The 25,120-nt window shown below is 35.4% G+C and overlaps 1 protein-coding gene across 10 annotated transcripts in view; it reads left to right on the top strand.

The window, feature by feature from the left end:
• Window positions 1–25,120, top strand: part of DDHD1 (DDHD domain containing 1) — a 116,167-nt gene that overhangs the window by 42,685 nt on the left and 48,362 nt on the right. For 2 of the 10 annotated variants that reach the window (XM_009006047.5, XM_009006046.5), the window contains exons 2-6: window positions 5,547–5,720; window positions 6,324–6,344; window positions 13,636–13,737; window positions 15,936–16,064; window positions 17,423–17,570. In XM_009006047.5, coding sequence (XP_009004295.1) covers window positions 5,547–5,720; window positions 6,324–6,344; window positions 13,636–13,737; window positions 15,936–16,064; window positions 17,423–17,570 — 574 coding nt within the window. The remainder of the gene's footprint in view (window positions 1–5,546; window positions 5,721–6,323; window positions 6,345–13,635; window positions 13,738–15,935; window positions 16,065–17,422; window positions 17,571–25,120) is intronic. The other 8 variants (XM_078334976.1, XM_035260549.3, XM_002753915.7 and 5 more) reach the window with 4 other exon arrangements.

Below are 25,120 nucleotides of genomic sequence, written 5' to 3'. Positions count from 1 at the left end.
TTTTTTTTGGGTGGTAGGCTCTTAATTGCTGCCTCAACATCCGCCCTTGTTATGTGTCTATTCAGGGTTTTGACTTCTTCCTGGTTTAGGCTTGGGAGGATGCAAGTGTCCGGGAATTTATCCATTTCTCCCAGGTTTACTAGTTTATGTGCATAGAGTTGTTTGTAATAATCTCTGATGATGGTTTGAATTTCTGTGGAATCTGTGGTGATATCCCCTTTATCATTTTTTATTGCATCTATTTGGTTATTCTCTCTTTTCTTTTTTATTAATCTGGCTAGTGGTCTGTCTGTTTTGTTGATCTTTTCGAAAAACCAGCTCCTGGATTTATTGATTTTTTTGAAGGGTTGTTTATGTCTCTGTCTCTTTCAGTTCTGCTCTGATCTTAGTTATTTCTTATCTTATGCTAGGTTTTGAGTTTTTTTGGTCTTGCTCCACTAGCTCTTTCAATTTTGACAATAGGGTGTCGATTTTAGATCTTTCCTCGCTTCTCATGTGGGCATTTATTGCTATATATTTCCTTCTAGACACTGCTTTAAATGTGTCCCAGAGATTCTGGTGTGTTGTGTTCATTCTTGTTGGTTTCAAAGAACATCTTTATTCTGCCTTCATTTCATTGTTTATCCAGTCAACATTCAAGAGCCAGTTGTTCAGTTTCCAAGAAGCTGTGCGGTTCTGAGTTTCTGAATTCTGAGTTCTAACTTGATTGCACTGTGGTGTGAGAAACTGTTTGTTATGATTTCCATTCTTTTGCATTTGCTGAGAGTGATTTAGTTCCAATTATATGGTCAATTTTAGAGTAGGTGTGATGTGGTGCTGAGAAGAATGTATATTCTGTGGATTTGGGGTGTGGAGTTCTGTAAATGTCTATTAGGTTTGCTTGTTCCAGGTCTGAGTTCAAGTCCTGGATATCCTTGTTAATTTTCTGTGGCATTGATCTGCCTAATATTGACAATGGAGTGTTAAAGTCTCCCACTATTATTGTGTGGGAGTCTGGGTCTCTTTCTAAGTCATTAAGAACTTGCTCTATGTATCTGAGTGCTCTTGTATGGGGTGTGTATATATTTTGGATCGTTATCTCTTCTTGCTGCATTAATCCTTTTACCATTATGTAATGTCCTTCTTTGTCACTTTTGATCTTTGTTGCTTTAAAGCTATTTTATCAGAGACGAGAATTGCAACTCCTGCTTTTTTTTGCTCTCCATTTGCTTGGTAAATCTTCCTCCACCCCTTTATTTTGACAAAGCCTTTGTGTATCCTTGCATGTGAGATGGGTTTTCTGGATACAGCACACCGATGGGTTTTAGCTTTTTATCCAATTTGCCCATCTGTGTCTTTTGATTGGGGGGTTTAGCCCATTTACATTTAGAGTTAATATTGTTATGTGTGAATTTTATTCTGCCATTTTGATGCTAGCTGGCTGTTTTGCCCATTAGTTAATGCAGTTTCTTCATTGTGTTGATGCTCTTTACTATTTGGTACATTTTTGGAGTGGCTGGTACTGGTTGAACCCTTCTATGTTTAGTGTTTCTTTCAGGAGCTCTTGTAAAGCAGGCCTGGTGGTGATGAAATCTCTGAGTACTTGCTTGTTCACAAAGGATTTTATTTTTCCTTAATTTATGAAGCTTAATTTGGCTGGATATGAAATTCTGGGTTCAAAGTTCTTTTCTTTAAGAATTTTGAATATTGGTCCCCACTCTCTTCTGGCTTGTAGGGTTTCTGCCGAGAGATCTGCTGTGAGTTTGATGGGCTTGCCTTTGTGGGTAACCCGACCTTTCTCTCTGGCTGCCCTTAGCATTTTCTCCTTCATTTCAACCCTGGTGAATCTGACGATTATGTGCCTTGGGGTTGTTCTTTTTGAGGAATATCTTTGTGGTGTTCTCTGTATTTCCTGGACTCGAATATTGGCCTGCCTTGCTAGGTTGAGGAAGTTTTCCTTGGTAATATCCTGAAGAGTATTCTCCAGCTTGGATTCATTCTCTCTGTCACATTCAGGTACACCTATCAAACGTAGATTAGGTCTTTTCACATAGTCCCATATTTCTTGGAGACTTTGTTCATTCCTTTTTACCCTTTTTTCTCTAATCTTGCCTTCTTGTTTTATTTCATTGAGTTGATCTTTGACCTTTGATATCCTTTCTTCTGCTTGGTTACTTTGGCTGTTGCAAGTTGTGTATGCTTTGCGAAGTTCTCGTGTTGCGTTTTTCAGCTCCATCTATTCACTTATATTTCTCTCTAAATTGTTCATTGTTATTAGCAGTTCGTCACATCTTTTTTCAAGGTTCTTAGTTTCTTTGCATTGGGTTAGAACATGTTCTTTTAGCTCAGCGAAGTTTCTTACTTCCCACCTTCTGAAGCCTGATTCTGTCAATTCATCAGACTCATTCTCCATCCAGCCTTGTTCCCTTGCTGGTGAGGAGTTCTGATCCCGTGTAGGAGGAGAGGCATTCTGGTTTTCGGTGTTTTCCTCCTTTTTGCACTGGTTTCTTCCCATCTTTGTGGATTCATCCACCTGTCATCGTTGTAGTTCTTGGCTTTCAGATTGGGCCTCTCAGTGGACGTCCAGTTTATTGATGATGAAGTTATTTCTTTCCGTTTGTTTTCCTTCTAATGTTCAGGCCTCTCTGTTGTAGGACTGCTGAGGTCCACTGCAGGCCCTGCTTGCCTGGGGATCACCTGCAGCGGCTGCAGAACAGTAAGCGTTGCTGCCAGTTTCTTCTTCTGTCTTTGTTCCAGAAGGACACCCACCCGATGTCAGTCTGAGCTCTCTTTTATGAGATGATTATATGGGGGTCAGGGAGCTGCTTGAGGAGACAGTCTGTACTTTATAGGAGCTCAAGTGCTGAGCTGTGAGCTCCGTTGTTCATTTAGAGCTGCTAGGCAGATACGTTTAAGTCTGCTGCAGCAGAACTCATAAACGCCCCCCCTTTTTTCCCCAGGTGCTCTGTCCCGGGGAGTTAGGGCTTTATTTATGAGTTTCTGTTGTGCTGCCTTTTTTCAGGGTTGGCCTCCCAGCGAGGAGGCAGCCTAGTCACTATCTGCCTGCAGAGGCTTTGCTGAGCTTCTGTGGGCTCCACCCAGCTGCCATGTGAACTTCCCTGCAGTCCTGTTTATACAGGTATAGTTAGAACTGCCTCGGCAATGGCAGCACACCTCTGTAATGGCGGACTCTCTATGTAATGGTGGGCTGCCTCAGCAATGGCAGGCTGCCTCAGCAATGACAGGCTGCCTCGGCAATGGCGGACTACCTCTGTAGTGGCAGACTGCCTCAGTAATGGCAGACACCCCTCCCTCACAGAGCTGGACCGTCCCAGGTTCAGCTGTGCTTGCTGTGAAACTCTCAATCCAGAGCTTTTCAGATTGCTGTTTTTTTTTTTGTGGGGGTGGGACCAGCCAAACCTGATCACCTGGCTTCCTGCCTCAGAGCTTCTTTTTTATTTTTCAGTTGAGGAGGTGACTCTGTCTCCCAGGTGTTCCAGTCACCTGTTGAAAAGGCACCAGGATCTGTGTGATTTCCCATGTGGCGACCCACTGCACTGGCTGCAACAGCCATGCTGAGATTCATGGCACTTTTTTGTCTGGGAATCTCCTGGCCTGGCTCCCTGTTTCAGTCCCCTTTTTTGTCAGTTGAATGGGCGTCTCTGTCTCCCAGGAGCTCCAATCGCCAGTTAAAATGGCACCCGAACCCGTGTATTTTGTGCAGAGACCTGCTGCACTGGGGCACTGGCCAAAACAGCCACACTGGCAACCCATGGGTCTCCTCCGCCTGGGAATCTCCTGGTCTGTGGGCAGTAAAAATCTGTCTAGAAATGCAGTGTCCACTCACCCTCCACACTTTTGCTGGGAGCTGCAATCCTGAGCTGCTCCTAATCAGCCATCTTGGATCCTCCTCCAACAGAGTATACTTATAATGGTTAAAGCCATAGTTCACAATGAAGTTATAATATTTTTTAGTATCTATGTACCAAATGACACAGCAAATACCTAAATATATCAGAATCATTGTAGCAGAATATAGGAGAATGCAAGTAGCAATAGAAACACATAATAAAGAATTTTAAATACATCACAGTACAAACCTGGTATAAGATGTTTCAAGATCATCTAGGATATTTCGTGTCCCAAACCTGACATTAGCCGTTTTTTCAAGGACTCTTGATTTCTTTTAATGGGAAATGTTATTTAGAGATCACAATCTTTATAGTAGGAGTGCTTAGTTATACTGGGTTTGTCTTCGATTCTAGGCTTTTCTAGAACATTTTTCAAAGAGGAATTACATCATTAGTCCATGCTGACATTTCTAATTAAAATTTATGATTACAAGTGTTTTTCTTTCTTTGATTTTTATATTTGTATCTCTTTTGTCTTATGCTTAAAATCTACTTTCCTAATTATATTAATAAAATTAATACATTCATCTTATAGCTTCAAATTAATGATAAAAATAGTATTACTAACAATATGGTTATTGCAAAAGGTTTAAGATGTTTGCAGTTCTTTTTTCTGTATTTTATTTCCAAATATGTTTGTATAAATGACAGAATTTTAAAGTCACTTGAAATAATTCCTCTTTATGTAGTTAAACCACCAGCACTCTATGTAGTTAGATTCATTTGTTTCATTTCGCTTTTTACTTTTAAGCCTTTGTTGTTTTTATTTTATTTTTGCTTTATTAAAAAAATAGCTTAAAAGACTTCAGGATAGCCTAGCTGACAGTAGTGAGTTATTTTAAATAACAATTAAAGGTCTTAAGTTTCTAGGGACAGTGTTTAATCAAAGAAAAGTTAGCTGAGAAAATTTGTTTTGATTTTTTTTTCCCCTAAAGTAGATGAAATATTTACTAATATAATACTTTCATTTATCCTGTATGCCAACTAGGAGCCTCTAGTCTCCAAGGCAGCTCTAAAAAGTGCAACACACTACTACCACACACTATTTCTAAACAGTATTTCTGGAATTTATATTAATATTTTCTAAGCCATTGGAACAATCACCAGAGGCTTGCATGAAACTGGTTTTCCTTAGCCTACTAATTTTGGCTGCTCAGGGTGTCAGTTACATACATAGATGCCCATCTATTTTTCTAGTGCTAAAGTGATTTTTAGGTGTAATATTTAACATAAGTAAAAGTATATGCTGTAGTGGCTCAAAATCTGGATTTTAAAACTTTAAATGGGCCAGGTGCAGCATCTCATACCTGTAATCCCAGCACTTTGAGAGGCCAAGGTGGGCACAACTCTGGAGCCCAGGAGTTTGAGTCCAGCCTGGACAACATGGCAAAACCACATCTCTACCAGAATAATGTAAAAACCCAGAAGGTCAAGGCTACAGTGAGCTGTGGTAACACCACTGCACTCTATCCTGGGCAACAGAGCAAGACACATATCTCAAAATAAATAAATATAAATAAAACTTAAGATGATTGTATTGGGTCATGAAAATCTGTTTTTGTGACAGCAGTAGCAAAATATAAAATTGTAGATACTACATCTCTTTTTGGGGAGGTTGAATCTTAAAATGTATAATTCTGTGATTTCTCTTTTCAGAGGCTGATAAAATACCAGTAATGCGTGGACAGTGGTTTATTGATGGCACTTGGCAGCCTCTAGAAGAAGAAGAAAGTAATTTAATTGAGCAAGAACATCTCAAATGTTTTAGGGGCCAGCAGATGCAGGAAAATTTTGATATTGAAGTGTCAAAATCCATAGATGGAAAAGATGGTAAGATCAATTGATACATTTCATATATTCTGCAAACCAAGTAAGTTGATAAAGTTTCATTTGTAAATGTGATGTAATTCAGGAGGCTTAGAATTAAAAGTTTGATTTTTTTAAAAAATTGATTATTCCAGAATTTAAAACTTTAAAACTGCTACAAATATCTGAACTATCTCAATTTTTATTTTAATATGTATGGTAAATGTCATGATATTAACAGTTTACTATAAATATAAAAATTGTGACGATAGACTCCCTATTTAATCTTTTTTAGTAATTTTTTAGTAATCAAAGGAAATTGAACTTACCAAAAAATTCCTTATCATTATATCAAAAACAAGCTTTGTTAATATTTTAATGTTCTTTTCCTGAAGTTCAAAAAAAATCTGTAATTATCTTTGTGTATCTCTTAGCTATCCCTTGTTGAAAACCATATGAAGTTTTAATTTGAAACAATCTACTGCTAGCACTTGCATATTTTTGTAATAGTTAAAAATACTACATAGTAGCCAAGATTGCCATGTTTTCATTATATGTCTAAATCTTGAGTAAACGTCAAAGTATGTGGTAAAGTTAAAAATACTTCTATTGTTCCATTTACTGCAGGCAGTGGGATCAACTTTTCTGGTGAGTATAACTGTACAGGTAGATTAGAATTTGTAGATTTCTCTGAAGTTTTTCTTCTAAAAGCGTTTCTTCATCCATGCTTGCCTTTATTTGGGAGGTTTCTTGGCAAGCTCTACTGAATCTAGTGAATTAAAATATAAATTGATTTTTTTTCCTTCCCCTCATAAAACATCTCTAAACCAGAAAAACTCAGTATTAATCAGGTAATTTATAGAATGAAGCTTGAAAAACATGAATTATGTGATTGGAATTAATTGTTTATATAGCATAATTAATGTCAGAACAATAAGCTTTAAGTTGGCAGGGGATTTTTTTCTTATTGTTAGTAACACTCCATGTTTTTTCTGTCTTCCACTCTGGTGTCTCTTACCTCTCTGAACATATGTATACATTTGTTACAAGCAAGGAAAATAGTTTAGCTTTTATCAAATTAAAATATCTTTTACCTCTAGTTGGTTAAAAATCTACAAAACTGAGGAAACTTGTGACTTCTGAATAAATAGGCAATTAAAGCTAACAAATTTATATAATAATAGTTGTCTGTTGTGTGCCAGATACTATAATCTAGAAATTCTAAATATATTATTTTCCTAATTTATAGTTAAATATGTCCTTATTTCACTGTAAAATTTAAAGTAAACGTTCTTACATATCAATAAATAAGGAGCAGCTCAGTGTAAGAGCTGTAGGTATGTTTCTACAGATTGCCATATAATACTTTTTTCTCCTTATAGCAAAAATAGCAAATTTTATATATCTGTGATCTTATGGTAGTGACTGAAATCTTTTATAACTTCTCATCACTATTGGTCAGAATAATTTCAAAAGTCTACTTCACAGTATTTGAAGGACAGACCTTTTGTCATAAAATAATCTTACCACCATTAGAGATGTCTGAGTTCCAGATTTTTTTTCCCTTCTATTCTCCATAAGTCTTCTTCCTCAAAAATGGCAATTTCACCATCACAAACCCAGGTTAGCCACTTGAATTTCTTATTATTAATGCATGGAAAAAATCCAGGAGCTTGGAGGAGAAAGAGGATGAGTATGAAAAATACAAGGATTCCCCTTTATCATTCTTTGTTCAGAACTTTTTCTTCCATTTGCCAAGTCATCCTATGGAGATTAATCATCAGCTCTATTTCATCTCTAGATTCTACCTGTTTATAATCTTGTTTTTATTGCAATCAGAATTAGAATTTTTTTTTTTTTTGAGGCAGAGTTTCACTCTTGTTACCCAGGCTGGAGCGCAATGGCGCGATCTCGGCTCACTGCAACCTCCGCCTCCTGGGTTCAGGCAATTCTCCTGCCTCAGCCTCCTGAGTAGCTGGGATTACAGGCACGCGCCACGGTGCCCAGCTAATTTTTTGTAATTTTTAGTAGAGACGGGGTTTCACCATGTTGACCAGGATGGTCTCGATCTCTTGACCTCGTGATCCACCCGCCTCGGCCTCCCAAAGTGCTGGGATTACAGGCTTGGTCAGAATTAGATTTAATATGTTCTTTTTACTTCTGCTTCTTGCCTATATGTTAAATGTTGCAGGATACTTCAGTTTTCCTCAAAGTGTTCAAATTTAAATAAGACCAATGTAAGAACATGGTTTATTTGTGAATACATTTTTTAGAATGTCTTTGGGTATGTGTATGTGTGCGCATATGTATGTCGTTCTAGGGTAGCAGTCTCTAGGATGTCATGGTAATATTTGTGTTATCTTTATGGATATACATTGACTAGTAAAATTTTAATTTGCAATAATGAAAAATTATTAAAACATTTTGCACTGTGATCTTTCAAAAATGATTCTTTGAGGTTCATTAGAAGAAAGCTCATTTTTTTATAATGTACTGTGGCATATAAGATTCAGTGTGTTCTGTTAATAACAATGATATGTTCAACCAAACATAATTTTGTCATAATTTTTAGACATTTTATTTTTATTCGGCATTAAACATATATTGGTATCTTGTGACACTTGACTTTGAAGATTATGAGAAATTGTAAAGTACATTTGAAAATAATAACAAGTCTTAAGGAAAGGATATTTGCTATCCAAAAAGTCACCATTGTTGGGAAAATAATTCAGTTATAACTACAAAGACTAAAAAAATTGTAATCTTTTAAATTAACTTACTGTTACCTCTATAAGCTTCTGAAATTTTATACTTCATTAGTTTGAGGGAGGAAAGTGCCCTTTCCACCTAATTTTTCTCATGAATAAAACCCTGATTCTTCATATTGTCAGATTCCATGTGTAGATGTAGTAATGTGGTAGGCACCTTTGTAAGAGACATTGACAAGGTTTCTACCCTCAAGGAGTTTTATGCCTATTAGAGTAGACAAAGCCAGCAGATGAAAACAGTTAAAAAAGAGTAAGTACAAGAAGGCATAGTAGTAGACAGTCAATATTACATATTCTGGAAAGATATTTGGAATAAAGTGAGTAGATAATCACAGTGCACTGGAATTATTCACATAAGCCTTTCTGGAAAAACCTAATTTAATAATATAAATTTTAAAATACTGTGTTCAGGGATGCTTGTTAAATGTTCTAGGGAATATTAAAGAAACTAATAGTTCTCACCTTTAGGGACATTAAAATAAATAATTCCTTTTTCTTTTTTTCTTTTTTTTTTGAGACGGAGTTTCGCTCTTGTTACCCAGGCTGGAGTGCAATGGCGCGATCTCGGCTCACCGCAACCTCCGCCCCCTGGGTTCAGGCAATTAATTCTCCTGCCTCAGCCTCCTGAGTAGCTGGGATTACAGGCACACGCCACCGTGCCCAGCTAATTTTTTGTAATTTTTAGTAGAGACGGGGTTTCACCATGTTGACCAGGATGGTCTCAATCTGCCGACCTCGTGATCCACCCGCCTCGGCCTCCCAAAGTGCTGGGATTACAGGCTTAATAATTCCTTTTTCCTATGACCTTGTCTGTTTGGTTAGGGATGCTCTTGTCACCAACAGATTAGATGTACAGTCGTCCCTTGGTATTTGTAGGTGATTGGTTTTAGGACCTACACACATACACACACACACACACACACACACACACACACAGAGATAGCAAAATCTGAGGACATCCAAGTGCCTTTAATAAAATGGAGTGGTATTTGCATATGACCTATGCACATCCTCTCATATATTTTTATTTTTTTGGAGACAAGGTCTAGCTCTGTCATCCAGGCTAAAGTATAGTGGCATCATCACAGCTCACTGCAGCTTCTACCTCCTGGGCTCCAGGACCCTCCCACCTCAGCCTCCCAAGAAGGTGCACCCTACCACTCCACGATAATTTTTTTTTAATTTTTTGTAGAGACAGGGTCTCACTCTATTGCACAGGCCAGTCTTCAACTCCTGGGTTCAAGTGTTCCTCCTGCCTCAGCCCCCCAAAGTGCCAGGATTATATGTATATTTTAAATCATCTCTAGATTAATTATAACACCAAATACCATGTGATGTCAGGTAAATGCTTGTATACTGTGTTGTTTTTTGGTTGACTTTTTTTATTGTTGTTTTTTGTTTCCCCCACCCCCAAATATTTTTGATCTGTGGTTGGTTGAATCTGCAGATCAGGAGTGCCAACTGTATTTAATATTTTCCTCCTTATTAACTTCCCTTACTAATCTCAAAATGAGCATTGAATTAAAGAGACATGAAGATTTAGTACACTGTGTAAGTCTTTTTAGCATGCAAATAAAGATAACCCACAAAAAGATGATGACTTTTTGTGATTTAGATATTTTAATCTAAATTTGTTCTCTGCGAGAGTTAAAATGGAAATTGATTCTTTTCTTACCCTACCTCCTGGGCTAGGAAATGTTTAGCAGTTTAATCAGTGAAAGCCTATTGTTTCACTTGGGACGAAACATAAAAATAGAAATCAAGACGTCAACAAGTAATTTGGTAAACACTAATACTTAAATCTACTGCTAGATTAGTGTTTTACTTCTTCTACAGCTTATCTATCCAAACATGCATAGTAATCAATAAAAAATAGGTTGAACTGAATAGGTAAATGTAGCACATTACTCTGGCCAAAAAATGAGTAAACTCAATTCAATAATGAGAAAATGTGTATTGAAGATGATTCTACAAAATAACTGAGTGACCAGTATTCTTCAAAAGTGTCAAGATCATGAAAGACAAGGAAATACGGAGGAATTTGTCATAGAATAGACTAAGATGATAACCAAATGCAATGTGGTACCCTGGATTGGATCCTAGAACGGAAAAAGATACTAGGGGAAAAACTAGAGAAATCTGAATAAAGTCTGTGTATTAGTTGATATTCTTGTACCAGTATTAATTTCTTAGTTTTGATAACTGTACTATAGTTATGCAAGATGCTAACATTAGAGGAAGCTAGGTGAAGGATATGTGATAGGTCCCTGTACCATTTTTGCTATTTTCTGTTAAGTCTAAAATTATTCCAAAATAAAAAGGTTTTTTTAAGTCCAATAGAGGAATTAAAATTAAATACTAAAAAATATTCAGTTAACCCAAAATCAAGAGGAACAGAGATTTAAAAAAAAAAGCAGTGGGACAAAGAGAAAAATAAATGGAAAAATGGCAGACCTATTCACCCATATCAATAACAATAAATATATTTGTATATATAAGAAATTAATACTCCAGTTAAAAGGCAAAGTGACAGATTTTATAAGACCTGACTATAAAAATCACAGATAGATTAAAAGTAAAAGATTGGAATTTTTACTGTTCCATCTAATTTTGGGTGCCATAGCAGCACGGGTGTTAGTGTCTCTGTAAAGATTTATGACATTTAACAATTTGATGGATGAAGTATATATTTCTATCACTGTAGCTGTATAAATATATCCCATACTGTGAACATAGCATTTCAAAGCTCAATTAAAAAGATGGAGGGGTCCTCACCTTCTAACCAGCTTTCCTTTTCTTCTTTCTTTGGTCACTAACAGGATTCCCACCTTCTAGATTTTAGTTATTTAATTTTTATAAATTTATCTAACTTTATTTCTTGAGATTAAAAAAAGATTGCCAGGAATTTTCTCATTATAGTTGGCACATCTGAGATGTGCAAGATTGCTTCCTTGGGGTTGGAATTTTTCAGGTTGCCAGCTTATCTAAAGGGAAAAGTTAGTTTTTCTGTTGTAGAAATTATTATGTCATCAGCAGCAGTAACCCTGTTTTATAATACTCTCCTGCTTTCAGAATTATATAATGCAGAAAGTTCTTTAAGTATAGTAAGGAAATTTATTGGAAATATTTTTAGTGTTTTAAATGTTTTTCATTGCTATGTAAGACTTTAACATAATAAAAATTTTATTAAATGTTAGCATTAATAAATTAGCATTTGCAGTTGTGTTTTGAGCTTATGCATCTTTTTCTAATATTATGTAAAAATTTTTAACTACAACTTTATTTTTTAAAGAGAAAATTAAATAGTGCTTTCTGACACTTGAATTTTCTTTAACAGTGATCTTTGTTTAGATTGATAGTAAACTCTTTTTTCCTCTACTGTACTTATCATAGTACCCCTAATTCTGTGCTTTGGGTTGAAAAATTTAATCCTTCTATGCTACAGTGTATGTGATAAATAAAGCAGATAACTCTCAAGTGAAAATAAGAATTGCATTTGAAAAGAAAGAACCATGTCTATTTAATTTTGTGAAAATGTTTTAAATGAATGTTTCTCTTTTTTTCTTGGTTTCTCTGCATACTAGGGTGTTTGTCCTTTTTTAATCTTTAAGTTACACTATTCTTTTAGAAAAGAAAGCCTTCATTTGTGTATCTAGGCTAGCTTTCTGAAAACAGTTACATAATTTTAAAATGTGGTCTAATGGTCCATACATTTCCTATTTCATTCCTTTTAATAATATGGAATTGGTTCACGTTAGTTTTACTACCAGATCAACAAAGTCTAGTTTTTGTTTCAAGCAGTAAAGTCTCAAGTTTATGTCATTTTTGATTCACTTTGATATGTTAGCATATTTTTCCTAATGAATTTTTTGTTTAAAACTGTTTCCTGGTCTAATGGTACATCTACTCCTCAGTAACTGACCAGAAGGCACATGAAAGAAGAAACATTTTCAGTGAAGAAAATTACATCAGTTGTCATTTTCTACCTCTGTAACAATGATGTCTTTATAATCCTGACATAGCAACCCAGCTTTTAGTTCTAGTTTATAGTTTTTGTAGCCATCTAATTACATATAGGTATAGTTGTTAACTGTCTTGTAAGCATTTCTCAATTTTATTACACAAATCTTTGCATATACTACATCTGTATATTCAACAGATTTGTTACATTTCTAGTACTGTACAACAGGAATTAAATATTTTTGTATTTGAGCAGTATTTAACCTTTGTCACATTAACATAGAAGGGAGTGAGGATGAAAATCAAATGTATTATAACATAAATTTGAACTAATCATAAAGATTCTGTAATTGGTGAGAAACTATTAAGTCTCAAGTTCAAGTGAACTTTTAAATAATTGCTTACTTAAAATACAAAGAAATTTATATAACTAGCAAAATTTGACAGGGCAAATGTTGACTTTAAGGTTATCTACTGATTTGCCAAATATTAAGTCTATGCCTAGCTTGTCTGTTAATGCTTACAAGATGTCACAGCATACGTTTTTACTAATGACTTTTTTCATCATTTTATTAGTCTTTTCAAAAGCGAAGTTAAGAGCAGAGCTTCCAGTTTGATTTTTGTTTCTTAGTAAAAGTTTTGTTTTTTAAAGTCTTTTTAACAACTTGAATGGAGTTGCAAAAAGAGTTTTCTTTTTTCCTAAGGGAAATTTCCATTATATTTCAGTAGTGGAAAGCATCTAGTAGAATGTATACTGTGGTGTCTTCTCAAGAAAGCTGCATTATATATTTAAAATGTTACTTATTGGATTCTCAATTTGTACATCAGCTGTTAGCTATGTCAGTCACAAATTTGGTGAGAGTAAATAACCTTAGTATTGTAAAGATGGAGTTTATAAATCTCTTAGCATTTGAAAATGTCATGTTCAATTTTTATAAATTCTTTTTATGCAAACACATTAAACATAATCACAGTTGTTTTTAATAAATTTTGATATCATTTGCCTTTTTTCAGTAAAAGTACAGCAGATATTTGATAAACATTATACTAATGTTTTGCTTTACTGATTCTTAGAAAGTATATAAATAAAGCATTTAGAATAATGTTTTTCAAATACAACACATTTTTTGATGTTAATACTAGAACAAAAAGGCAAAATGGCAAACCTCATTTAAAATTTACTTTGAAGCTCAGTGTTTTTGCTTTCTTAGTTGTCTACCACCTCCCTCCCTTCTCCCTCCCTTCTCTGTTCAAATGGAGAGGATTTAAGGAGAGTACAGATGCGGCAGGTCTTAAACGAAAGCGTTCCCAAGGTACAGTAATTGTAGTTTTATTTTTCGATGTAGTATATTCCTGGCTTATAGCATTCAGTTGCATTTAAAGCATAGAAATTAATACTTTTTAAAAAGTGTGTCCATTGTGTTATTTTATTTACTGCTACTTTATTATGTGTATAAATATTTGTAAACAGTGTATAGTCCAGTAACAAAATGTTCAGATGTCCGCCAACATTAAAATGTTTTACTTTAAGATGATATGTGGATCATTTAAGGAGGAAAAGAATGTTTCTGGCTTAACACTAATCTCTAAATATCTTGGTCTTGTAGTTTAACATTTTAAGTATATGTTGCTCACAACTATTTTAACAAAAATGTGATTTAGAAACATTTAAAAGCCTGAAGTAGTGGCATGGATCAGATATGTAATTAGAAAAGTGATTGTTAAAACCCTTGCAAAAGATTTTTTTTAGTTTATGAGTTCTTTTATTTAAAAAGCTGACCTTATACATTATTTTCTTTGGAACTGAAGATACAATTTATGTTTATTATGTTAATTGAATCTTGATCTGGTATACAGTGTTAGTAATATGCCCTAGCAGGTAAGTAAAATATAAATTGGTTTTTCTTAAATTTTTGAAATTGCATATTTAATATAACTAAGAAGTACAATTCCTCTATTGTACTTGTATCCCAGTAGGGAATAGGTTTTTATAAAAATGTCTTAAGATCATAGATCTTAACCAGAGCTATATCTTTTATATTTAGCTTGAGGTTATTTTCAGCCCATATTTAAATCAGAAGAGTTAGACTCTGCTAGTTATCTCTTTGTACCTCTGTGTTTTTGTAAGTAAAATGGGAGGTAATATTTTGCCTTGAAAGAATTTTAAGAAAATAAATCAGGCATAGTGATTTGAAGGTACTTGGCTTTCTGAAGAGGGGTATGTTAATTTTTCCTACCTATATACCAGATGTATAAAAGAAAAGCTTAAGGCCCTCATAAGAATTGTGTTTTGTGAATTGATGGATATGTCATATCAGTTTCTCCACTGCTTCCACAAACATTGCTGAATTTGTGGTATGTGCCAGACATTGTGATAAGGCATTCTGTTTGGTGCTAGGGATATAAGAAATGGTCCACACACAGTCCTTGGCTCCTGGGGCTTATGAATTCCTTATGAATACAGGTTTGGAGGTTTTTTTTTAAAGCCTCATTTTCACCAAGCATAACCCCCATACTGATTTTTTTTTTATTTTGAGACAGGCTCTCTCTGTGTGTGTTGCCCAGGCTAGAGTGCAGTGGCATGATCATAGCTCATTACAGGCTGGACCACCTGTGCTCAAGCAATTCTCTTGCCTCAAGTGATCCTCCTGCCTCAGTCTCCCAAATAGCTGGAACCACAAGCACATACCACCATACCTAGCTAATTTTTGAGGGTTTTTTTCCTTCTTCGCAGAGAGGGGTCTCAATATTGTTGCCCAGGCTGCTATCAAACTCCTGGGCTCAAGCAGTCCTCCTGCCTCAACCTTCCAGAGTGCTGGGATTACAGGCATGAGCCACTATACCCAGCTAACAGTACTAATTTGAACATCATGATAGAAAAACATTTCCTTAATTTTGTATTACTAAAACATCTTTCAGTTTTTTATTTCTGCTGTGATGAATAATATATAGTAATAATTGGCTTTACTATCCAATCCAAAATTACCTCATTTTCTAATAGATTATTCTCTTCCCAGTTTAAAGGTAATTTTTTTTCCTCTGAATCTTACTTTGTCTAGCATTTAGTGAAATTTTTACAGATCTTTTGATATTTTTAGTAAAATCAGAAGAAATAGAAGTTTAGTTGCTATGTCAAAGCTATTGAGGGCTTGAGGTATATGTATATATGCCTTAGACCTGATGAAGAGTTAGCCACATCCCCTGGAAAAGAGTTGTTTAATTATCAGAACACATAGAAACTGTGTATTAGAGGTTAAAATTATGATAGTTAAGTCACTCAGTGTTTTAAAAAGTTGTCATTCCCTGTAGCAGGATTAATCATTTATAAAATGAAGTCCCTACCCATTAATTGCATCATATAACTTTCTTATGTGAAAGTGTTTTATTGAAACTGAGTTCCATATCTAAGTTTGTTAGATAACATTGATTTAAAAATCTGAGTGTTATAATTTTTCACACAAATAAAGTTTGTCTTGGAGATCTTCAAATTAGCTTTTCCTTTTTGCAATAGCTATGCATAGTTTCAAGTTGAGTCGAAACCATGTGGACTGGCACAGTGTGGATGAAGTATATCTTTATAGTGATGCCACAACATCTAAAATTGCAAGAACAGTTACCCAAAAACTGGGATTTTCTAAAGGTAATTGTTAAATATTACTAAAGCTTATCAACATTTTGGGAATCTGACTTTTTTTCTTATATTCAAAACAGACTATTCATATTCATTTTTAGTTTATTTTAAATACATTAAATTTAGTGACAGGTTCCTTTGTAAATGAAACTTATAATAAGTTAGTTGCTTTGACATGTATCCATTAAGTAATAATTACATACTTAGAATGATTTGACAAGGTTGATAAATACCTTTTATACTTCTAAAAGCACAAAAGGTGCTAAACCTAAAATGTGGCAGTTCAAATATAGTGTCAAGGAAGATGAGGACTGATAATTTTCTATCATGTTTAGTGACCTGCAGGTCATTGGTGACTTAGATGGATTGATGGGGCAAAAGCCAGATAGGCAGGGATTGAAGCTTAAGTGGAAGGTGAGGCAATGGAAGCAATGAGAATAGACAACTCTTTTTTTTTTTTTAAGTTGGGGTCTCATTCTGTCCCCCAGGCTGGAGTGCGTTGGTGTAATCGTAGCATACCATAACCTGGAACTAATTGCTGGGCTCAAGCAGTCCTCCCAGCTCAGCCTCCTCAGTAGCTAGGATTACAGGCATGCACCACTATGCCCTGCTAATTTTTTTTTATTTTGTAGAAATAGAATCTCCTTATGTTGTCCAGGCTGGTCTCAAATTTTTGGGCTCAAACCATCCTCTCACCTTGGCCTCCCAAAGCTTTGGGATTTGCAGGCTTGAACTATGGTATCAGCCTATATTGGTATCATATATGGTACCTGGAAAAGTTTGACTAAATGAAAGAAAAGAGAGAATGACACCTGCGGAAGATCTGAGAGCATTATCAAAAAATGAATTTAAAAAGAATTTTAAAGTTTGATAAGATTTAAATATCCTATTTTAAAATTTGAATTTCATGAATAGTAAATGTGCTTGAATAGCTTTACATTTGTTAATTGTATTTATTTTCTGAATTACCTTGCATAACTTTAGCCTATTTTACTTTTGAATGGTCATCTTTACTTTTCTGTTAGTAAGCTCTCTTTGTATACTTAAGTAATTATGTGTTGTATTTTGCATATTTTTTTCCAGTTTGCCATTTCTTTGTTCCTAATATTTTCTTATTATAGAAATTTTAAATTTTTATATATTCAGTATATTTCATTTATTTCTCTCTATGGTTTCTGACTTTGGTGTTGTGTGCAGTTCACTTTATGTCAGAGCTGGTCAATAAATACCATCTTACAGTTTTTATTTCCTCCCCCACAGCCAGTGACATTTTTTCATAATATTCCTTTTTCCCTTTAAACTTATTGTGGAAAATGCTGTTTCCCAGATTAAATAGTAAACTTAAAATTATAATTTTTTTTTAACAGCATCAAGTAGTGGGACCAGACTTCATAGAGGTTATGTAGAAGAAGCCACATTAGAAGACAAGCCATCACAGACTACCCATATTGTATTTGTTGTGCATGGCATTGGGCAGAAAATGGACCAAGGAAGAATTATCAAAAACACAGCCATGTAAGTTCTTTGACGAATACATTCTATATCTAGTCTAGAATCCACACTTTTGGCCAGGGTATAAGAAATATTAACAGTATACTAATTCCAATGCATGTTCCTCCAGTGCCAGCTATTCTTATATTTCTCAAGTCATAGATCAAGTATCTGGACCAAATTTTGAAAGGGATTATATCTACAGGATGATGATGTTTGATTTTTCTCTCCACAGTATGGAGAATAAGGATTAAGGAAGCCTTTTTTAATCTAATACGTTAAGTTAACTTTATAATCTAAAGTTGAAAGCAAGGAAAAATCTAGTTTTAAGTTACTCTCTGAACTTCAGAAACCAAGAATACTGCAAAGTTGAACAACTCTAAAAAGGCTAAGAATTAGCCAGTTAGCAGCTTAACCTATTGCTACCAAATGGAAACTGAACTCTTTCTACGCTGGTTTCGTCCCATCATTGTAAATTTATCCACCTGTCGTCTTTGTAATTACCAACTTTCAAATTAGGTCTCTGAGTGAACGTCCAAGTTGTTAATTCCCAGGGCCGAAACCTGAGCAACCCACAGGGCCAAAACAGTGACGTTAAGACTGATGGTGCATTTCTGCCCGGGAATCTCCAGTCTGGCTTCCTTCTTGAGTCCATAATAGGTGACTCTGCCTTCCCGGAGCTCCAAACAACAGTCGGAAGGGGAACCAGTCCCGTTTACTCTGCACCAAGAGCTGCCGTGCCAAGGTGCCAGCAAAACCGCTGCACTGGCCACAAGAGTCACGCTGGTGACCCATGGGGCTCCTCCATTGGGAATCTTCTGGTCCGTGAGTGACAAAAATTTGTCTGAAAGTGGTGGCGTCCTCTCGTTCTCTGCGCTTTCACTGGGAGCTGCAATCCTGAGATTTTAGTGATCAGCCATCTTCGATCTGAGAATACTCAAAATCAGAATGCCTCTCCCTCTAAAGAGGATCACAGTTCCTCATCAACAAGGGAGCAAGGCTTGATGGAGAACGAATGCATTCCAATAACAGAATTAGGCTTCAGAAGGTGGATAATAAGAAACTTCTGTGAGTTAAAAGAACATGTTGTAGCCCAATGTAAAGAAACTAAGAACTTTGAAAAAAGGTTTGACGAAATCCTAATGAGAATAGATAATTTAGAGAGGAATATAAGTGAATTAATGGAACTGAAGAACACAGTATGGGAACTCCTAGAAGTATGCACAGGTTTAAACACTTGAATTGATCAAGCAGAAGAAAGGATATCAGAGGTCGAAGACTAACTTAATGAAATAAAACGAGAAGACAAGAATAGAGAAAAAAGGATAAAAAGGAACAAGCAAAGTCTCCAAGAATTACGGGACTATGTGAAAAGACCTGATTTACGTTTGCTAGGTGTACCTGAATGCTACGGAGAGAAGGAATCCAAGCTGGAAAATACCCTTCAGGATATTATTCAGGAAAACTTTCCCAACCTAGCAAAGCAGGACAATATTCAACCCCAGGTAATACAGAGAACACCACAAAGATATTCCTCAGGAAGAGCAACCCCAAGGCACATAATTGTTAGATTCACCAGGGTTGAAATGAAGGAGAAAATACTAAGGGCAGCCAGAGAGAAAGGTCAGGTTACCCACAAAGGGAAGCTTATCAGACTTACAGCAGATCTCTCAGCAGAAACCCTACAAGCCAGAAGAGAGTGGGGGCCAATATTCAACATCCTTAAAGAACAGAACTTTCAGCCCAGAATTTCATATCCTGCCAAACTAAGCTTCACAATTGAAGGAAAAATAAAATCTTTTATGAACAAGCAAGTACTCAGAGATTTTATTACCACCAGGCCTGCTTTGCAAAAGCTTCTGAAAGAAGCTTACACATAGAAAGGAACAACCAGTATTAGCCTTTCTAAAAATATACCAAAAAGTAAAGAGCATCAACATGAAGAATTTATATCAAAGAATGGATAAAATAGCCAGTTAACATCAAATGGCAGTAACCCTAAATTTAAGTCGACTAAATCCCCCAATCAAAAGATACAGCCAAAACCTAACAATATGCTGCATCCAGACCCATTTCACATCCAAAGATACACAAAGACTCAAAACAAAAGGGATGCAGATAGACTTACCAACCAAATGGAGAGCAAAAATGAATAAATAAATAAAAAGCAGGAGTTGCAATTCTCTCATTTGATAAAATAGATTTCAAAGCAACAAAGATATAGTGGTAAAAGGATCAATGCAACAATAAGAGCTAATGATCCTAACACCCAGATACATAAGACCCATAAGGAGATTTAGACTCAACGAGACAGAAAATTAATGAGGACAACCAGGAGTTGAACTCAGATCCGGAACAAGTAAACTTAATAAATATTTATAGAGCTCTCCATTTTAAATATACAAAATATACATTCTCCACTTTAAATACACAAAATATTGATCTGCCATTATTAATACCCATTTTTAGAATAAAGCAATATTCCCATTCTCTCTCCCTCTTTTTCTTCCTCTTTCTTCCTCTCCTTCACTCCTTTTTTTCTCTTTCTTTTCTTCTTTCAAAAAAAAAGGAAACTGAACTCTTCAATTTTCTGTGGAAAACAGTGGATTATTTACCAACACACCAGACAGGTTATTTACCACATTAGTTTATTTATATTCAGCTTTATCCTAAAACTTTCTAAGTTTTTTAGGGGTACATGTGATATTTGCATGTTTGAAAAACATTAAGGACTTTGTTAAAAGGGCATGTTAGGGTTAAGGGTTCCACCACAGATTTGTCTCTGAGCTAGCAACCAGTGTAGAGAAAAATGTGGTCAGTTATAGATCATGTCATGAGAACAAGTATGTTGTTGACAAGCCCAGTTTATTTGATTCTGAGACTTATGAAGGCTTATTTGAGTCCTTATAAAGCAGTGTATGATAATAGGAAATATATCCTTAGCAACACCTCTGTAATAATGATGCAATGCTGAGTTTTATTTTACTTTTATTGTAACATCTCTTAATGCCAGCTAATGGATTAAAGTAAAAACACAATTCAACTTTTTAAAGAAAAAACCTTGTTCGATAGTGCCAGACCACCCTGATTCTTTCAATCTCCATGGCTTATATTACAGGAATCTCTCTTCTCTGATACTGATTTTACTTTCTGGTGAGTTATATATTACTTCCCATCATGTTTATATTTTTATGTTAGTGTGCAGATACTTTGCTTGGATATCTGGGAACCTGGGGACTAGGTTTACTTGAATATTCTCTCTGGAGCCATTGATAAATAAGAAGGTATCAATTTGATTTCTTGGAGTACAAGTTAGGGAAATCCGTTACCAAAAAGGTTTAAGCCAAAAGCAGGATTTAGTAACTCATAAAACTGAGGAGTCTAGGAGTAATACTGCCAAACAAGTCATCAAAATCCAGTTTTTATCTGCTCTGTCACCTTCATTTTGAAGCCATTCTCACACAGCTCTTTTGATTCCAAATGCGATTTATATAATCTTGAGTTCAAATTCAAGAAGAAAGACTAAGTCTTTTTTCCCAAAAGTCCCAGCTAGTCTGTGCATTTCAGTTACTAATGACGTTGCATCCAACTTTCCAAATCTATGTGTGTGGCCATGCAGCGTATGATTGACTAAACTTGTCAAATTCCCAACCTAGGATCAGATAGAAGTTGACTTCATCTTACTATAAGGAGAGCTAGAGCCACAGATAAAAATTAAGAGCTATTATTGGAAGTAGGATGAATGAATTCAATGAGGTGTCAAAAACAAAAAGAAAAAACAATCAAGTGTCCACTACAGGGAGGATTCTATCATGTCTTCATGGATGGGCTAATTTGATGGAAAATTCTACACATAACTTAAAAATTGAGGGAAAATAATCATATGAAAAGGAATTCCACACAATAAAAGATAGTGTGGAATTCCATTTCCCTGCTTTCTGTCATTCCTAAGTTCAACGTTCAGGCCTTTACAGAAAGTAGAGTTAACTTCATCCTTCCCAGTTCCATCCTGAAGCCTGTGTGTACTTGTGATTGATTTGACAGCCTTTTGTTCTCTGAGGATTTCCTTAAATCATGTCTGAGATTCCTGGAAATGGAGAGTTTGCCTTCTTGACCTTATTTTAGCAAACATGCTAATGATTAGTTCAAACTAGTTTTAATCACCTTTGTTCCGGAAAAATATGTTTACTACTTACGTATTGAGCAGCAAATTTTTAGACAACTTCTGGGAATGTCAGAATTAGTTACTAAAAGGGATAGGTGGAAAACATTTTAAATACAATTGAATTTACTTTTTGTGGAGTTTTATTTCAAGGGAAATCTTCATAGAACTTGTATATCTAATGCCCTAAATTAGCCATTTTAAAGCTATAATTTTAGAAGGATATAAAGAGGTTTTCAGTTAAACAGTAGGTTGAACACATGAGCTTATCTTATTCTCTCCTGAAACCTCATTGAACATGATATTAAAAAGATTTTTAAACAGTAAAAAGGCATAAACCCACAAGTACAGAAAAAAATGGGAAAACAAACAATGGCACACAAGAATATCAACAAAACTTATTTTTTTGAATAGGAAATACATTCATGTAGTTTACAAAATACTGAAAAGTAGAGTAAAAAGGCTGATTCTCATTTCTGTCCCCTTCTTCCCTCATTATCCTCTGTCCTTATGTCCCAGTTCATAGTCTTCTAGATTTTCTTTAGGCATGTACAAATTTTTTTCTACACAAAAGGTGCATGCTGTACACTTCTGGACCTTGTTTTTGTTTGTTTGTTTCAAAAATGTATTTTGGATCATGTGAGCCCAGGAGTTCAAGGCTGTGGTGTGCAATGATCATGCCTGTGAGTAGCCAGTGCTCATAGGAAGCATTAGGCAATGAAGCAAGACCTTTTTTTTTTGAGACAGAATCTCGCTGTCTCACCCAGGCTGTAGTACAATGGCTGAATCTCGGCTCACTGCAGCCTCCACCTCCCAGGTTCAAGCAATTCTCATGTCTCAGCCTCCCAAGTAGTTGAGACTACAGTCGCATACCACCATGCCCAGCTAATTTTTGTATTTTTAATAGAGGTAGAATTTCACCGTATTGATTAGGCTGGTCTCAAACTCCTGACTTCAAGTGGCCCTCCCACCTTGGCCTCTCAAAGCGCTGGGTTTACAGGTGTGAGCCACCACGCCTGGCTGACCTCATCTCTTTAAAGAATATATATATCTTGGAGATCACTGTTCATGATTTTCTCTTTATATTTTTTTCTATTTTTTATGTGTTTATACCACACATATATTTTCTTAAAATTAATTAGTTTATGAGTTTTTTTATTGAGAGGAATTATGAAGACTTATTTTTCACAGCTATTTAATGATCCTCCGTTGTACAGTAATTCTTAAATGCCGTTATTCTCTATCTTCTCTTCTTACAATATAAGGTAAACATTCATTAGTCAGAGAACATGGAAGTTGAATAAGTTTGTCACAGGACTGAAATGGTTTTTGTGCATGCATAACAGCACGGTAATAGGTCATTGTCTGAGTATAATATTTTTTAATTTTCTCTGTCCCCTGTTGGTCTCAGTAGTTCTTATGATATATTTAAGAAATAGCTTTTACTATTTTTAGTAAGGCAAATTTGGGCATATAGCCAGAACATATCTACCTTTCTTTCTTCCCTCTCCCTCTCCCTCTCCCTGTTTTCCTCTTCCTCTCTTCCCCAACACCTCCTCTCTCTTCTTCCCTCACTATGTTTTCATTTTTCTTTCCATCCTCTCCTTTTTTTTTTAACAGTCACTCCAGTACTCCAGATGATTCAGTAGATATACCTGTTTGATCGTGATCAAACACGTTTGTGATCATCCGAGAACTATGATAGTGATTCTGTGAAGGATTGTACAGATTTGCTTTAGGAAAAACAGCATTTTAAGCAGATACAGTGTTTCTGAGTTTAGAACTCAAAATTAGGGTTTCCCAACCATATCACTATTGACATTTTTGACTGGATAACTTTTTGTTATGACAACTGGCCTGTACATTGTAAGATGTTGAGTATCCCTAGCCTTTTCTCATGATGCAAATAAAACCCTTAATTGTTACAATCAAAAATATCTCCAAACATTACCAAATGTCAATTACAATACAAAATTTTCCATGGTGGAGAGCCACTAATCTAAATGAATTCTTGTGTGTGTAAATTCAAACAGCAACACATGTACCACTTCCTAATTACTATATCACAATGAAATATATAAGAACTATACAGCCATCAAAATTGAATGAGTGGGTAGAAAAATATTAGAAATTTTAAAATATGTTCTTTCTTGCATATACTCATATTTGTTAAGACTGAACATTTGAAAAGATGGCAAAGAAACTTTAAAAATGTTTCTGTGACCATTACTTGAGTATCTGTTAGACTCTGTGGGTAATAAAGTGATCCTGCCTTCAAGTCTAAACTTTTGGCTATCATTTTATTTTCAGTGATGATAAAGGAAGCACATCTTTTATTTTGGCAAAGCAGAATCTATTTAGGCTTCTTAAAATGCTGACTTTGGGGATATGCAATCAATAAACATAATTATAATGTAAAGCCTTTTAAAATACACTGAAAGTGGAGGAAGGTAGACTTTTCAACAAGTACTACTGGGATAAATAGATTTGCATATGGAAAAAAATTGAATTGGATTCATTTCTCACACAAGGATAAATTTCAGTTGGATCACATTTAAGTGAAAGCAGTGAAACCAGGACATGGTAACACGTGCCTATAGTCCTAGCTTCTTGGGAGCTGAAGCAGGAGAATTGCTTGAGCCCAGGAGTTTGAGGCTGAAGTGCTCTATGTTCCACATTTAACAAATAGCCACTACACTTCAGCTGGGGCAGCATAACAAGACCTCATCTCCTTAAAAAAATGGAAAAGGGAAATAAATGAAATTATACAAGTATTAGGGATTTTTTTAAAGGAGAGTTTGAATTTTTCCAGAACTGGGGAATAGAAAAAACTGTTCTATGACTTGATCCAGAAGAAATAAAGAAAAATATGGATAAATATTACATTGTCCAGGAAAAAAAAAAATGTGGCAGAGAAAAAATAAGGTGAACTGAAAGAAAATATTTTCAACTTATATCGTAAATGAAGTATCCTTAATATATAAAATCATCCTAAAAGTAAAAATCTGTTCAGCCACCTTAAAGGAAAATGGGCTAAAGATATATGCACTAGTTGCCAGAAAAGGAAAGGAAATGACTCTTAACCATATGACAGGTGTCGTTTTGTTTTGTTTTGTTTTGAGAGAGAGAGAGAGAGAGTTTTGCTCTGTTACCCAGACCTGGAGTGCAGTGGCACAGTCTCAGCTCACTGCAGCCTCCACCTCCTGGGTTCAAGTGATTCTTCTGCCTCAGTCTCCCAAATAGCTGGGACTACAGATGCACACCACCACACCCCACTAATTTTTGTATTTTTTTTAGTAGAGTCCGAATTTCACCATGTACAGGCCAGGCTGGTCTCAGACCCCTGACCTCAAGTGATCCACCAGCCTCGGCCTCCCAAAGTGCTAGGATTGCAGGCGTGAGCTACCACACC

Source organism: Callithrix jacchus, chromosome 8 (assembly GCF_049354715.1).
Source record: "Callithrix jacchus isolate 240 chromosome 8, calJac240_pri, whole genome shotgun sequence".
NCBI classification, from domain to species: domain Eukaryota; kingdom Metazoa; phylum Chordata; class Mammalia; order Primates; family Cebidae; genus Callithrix; species Callithrix jacchus.
This window is presented reverse-complemented; position numbering and strand designations above follow the sequence as displayed.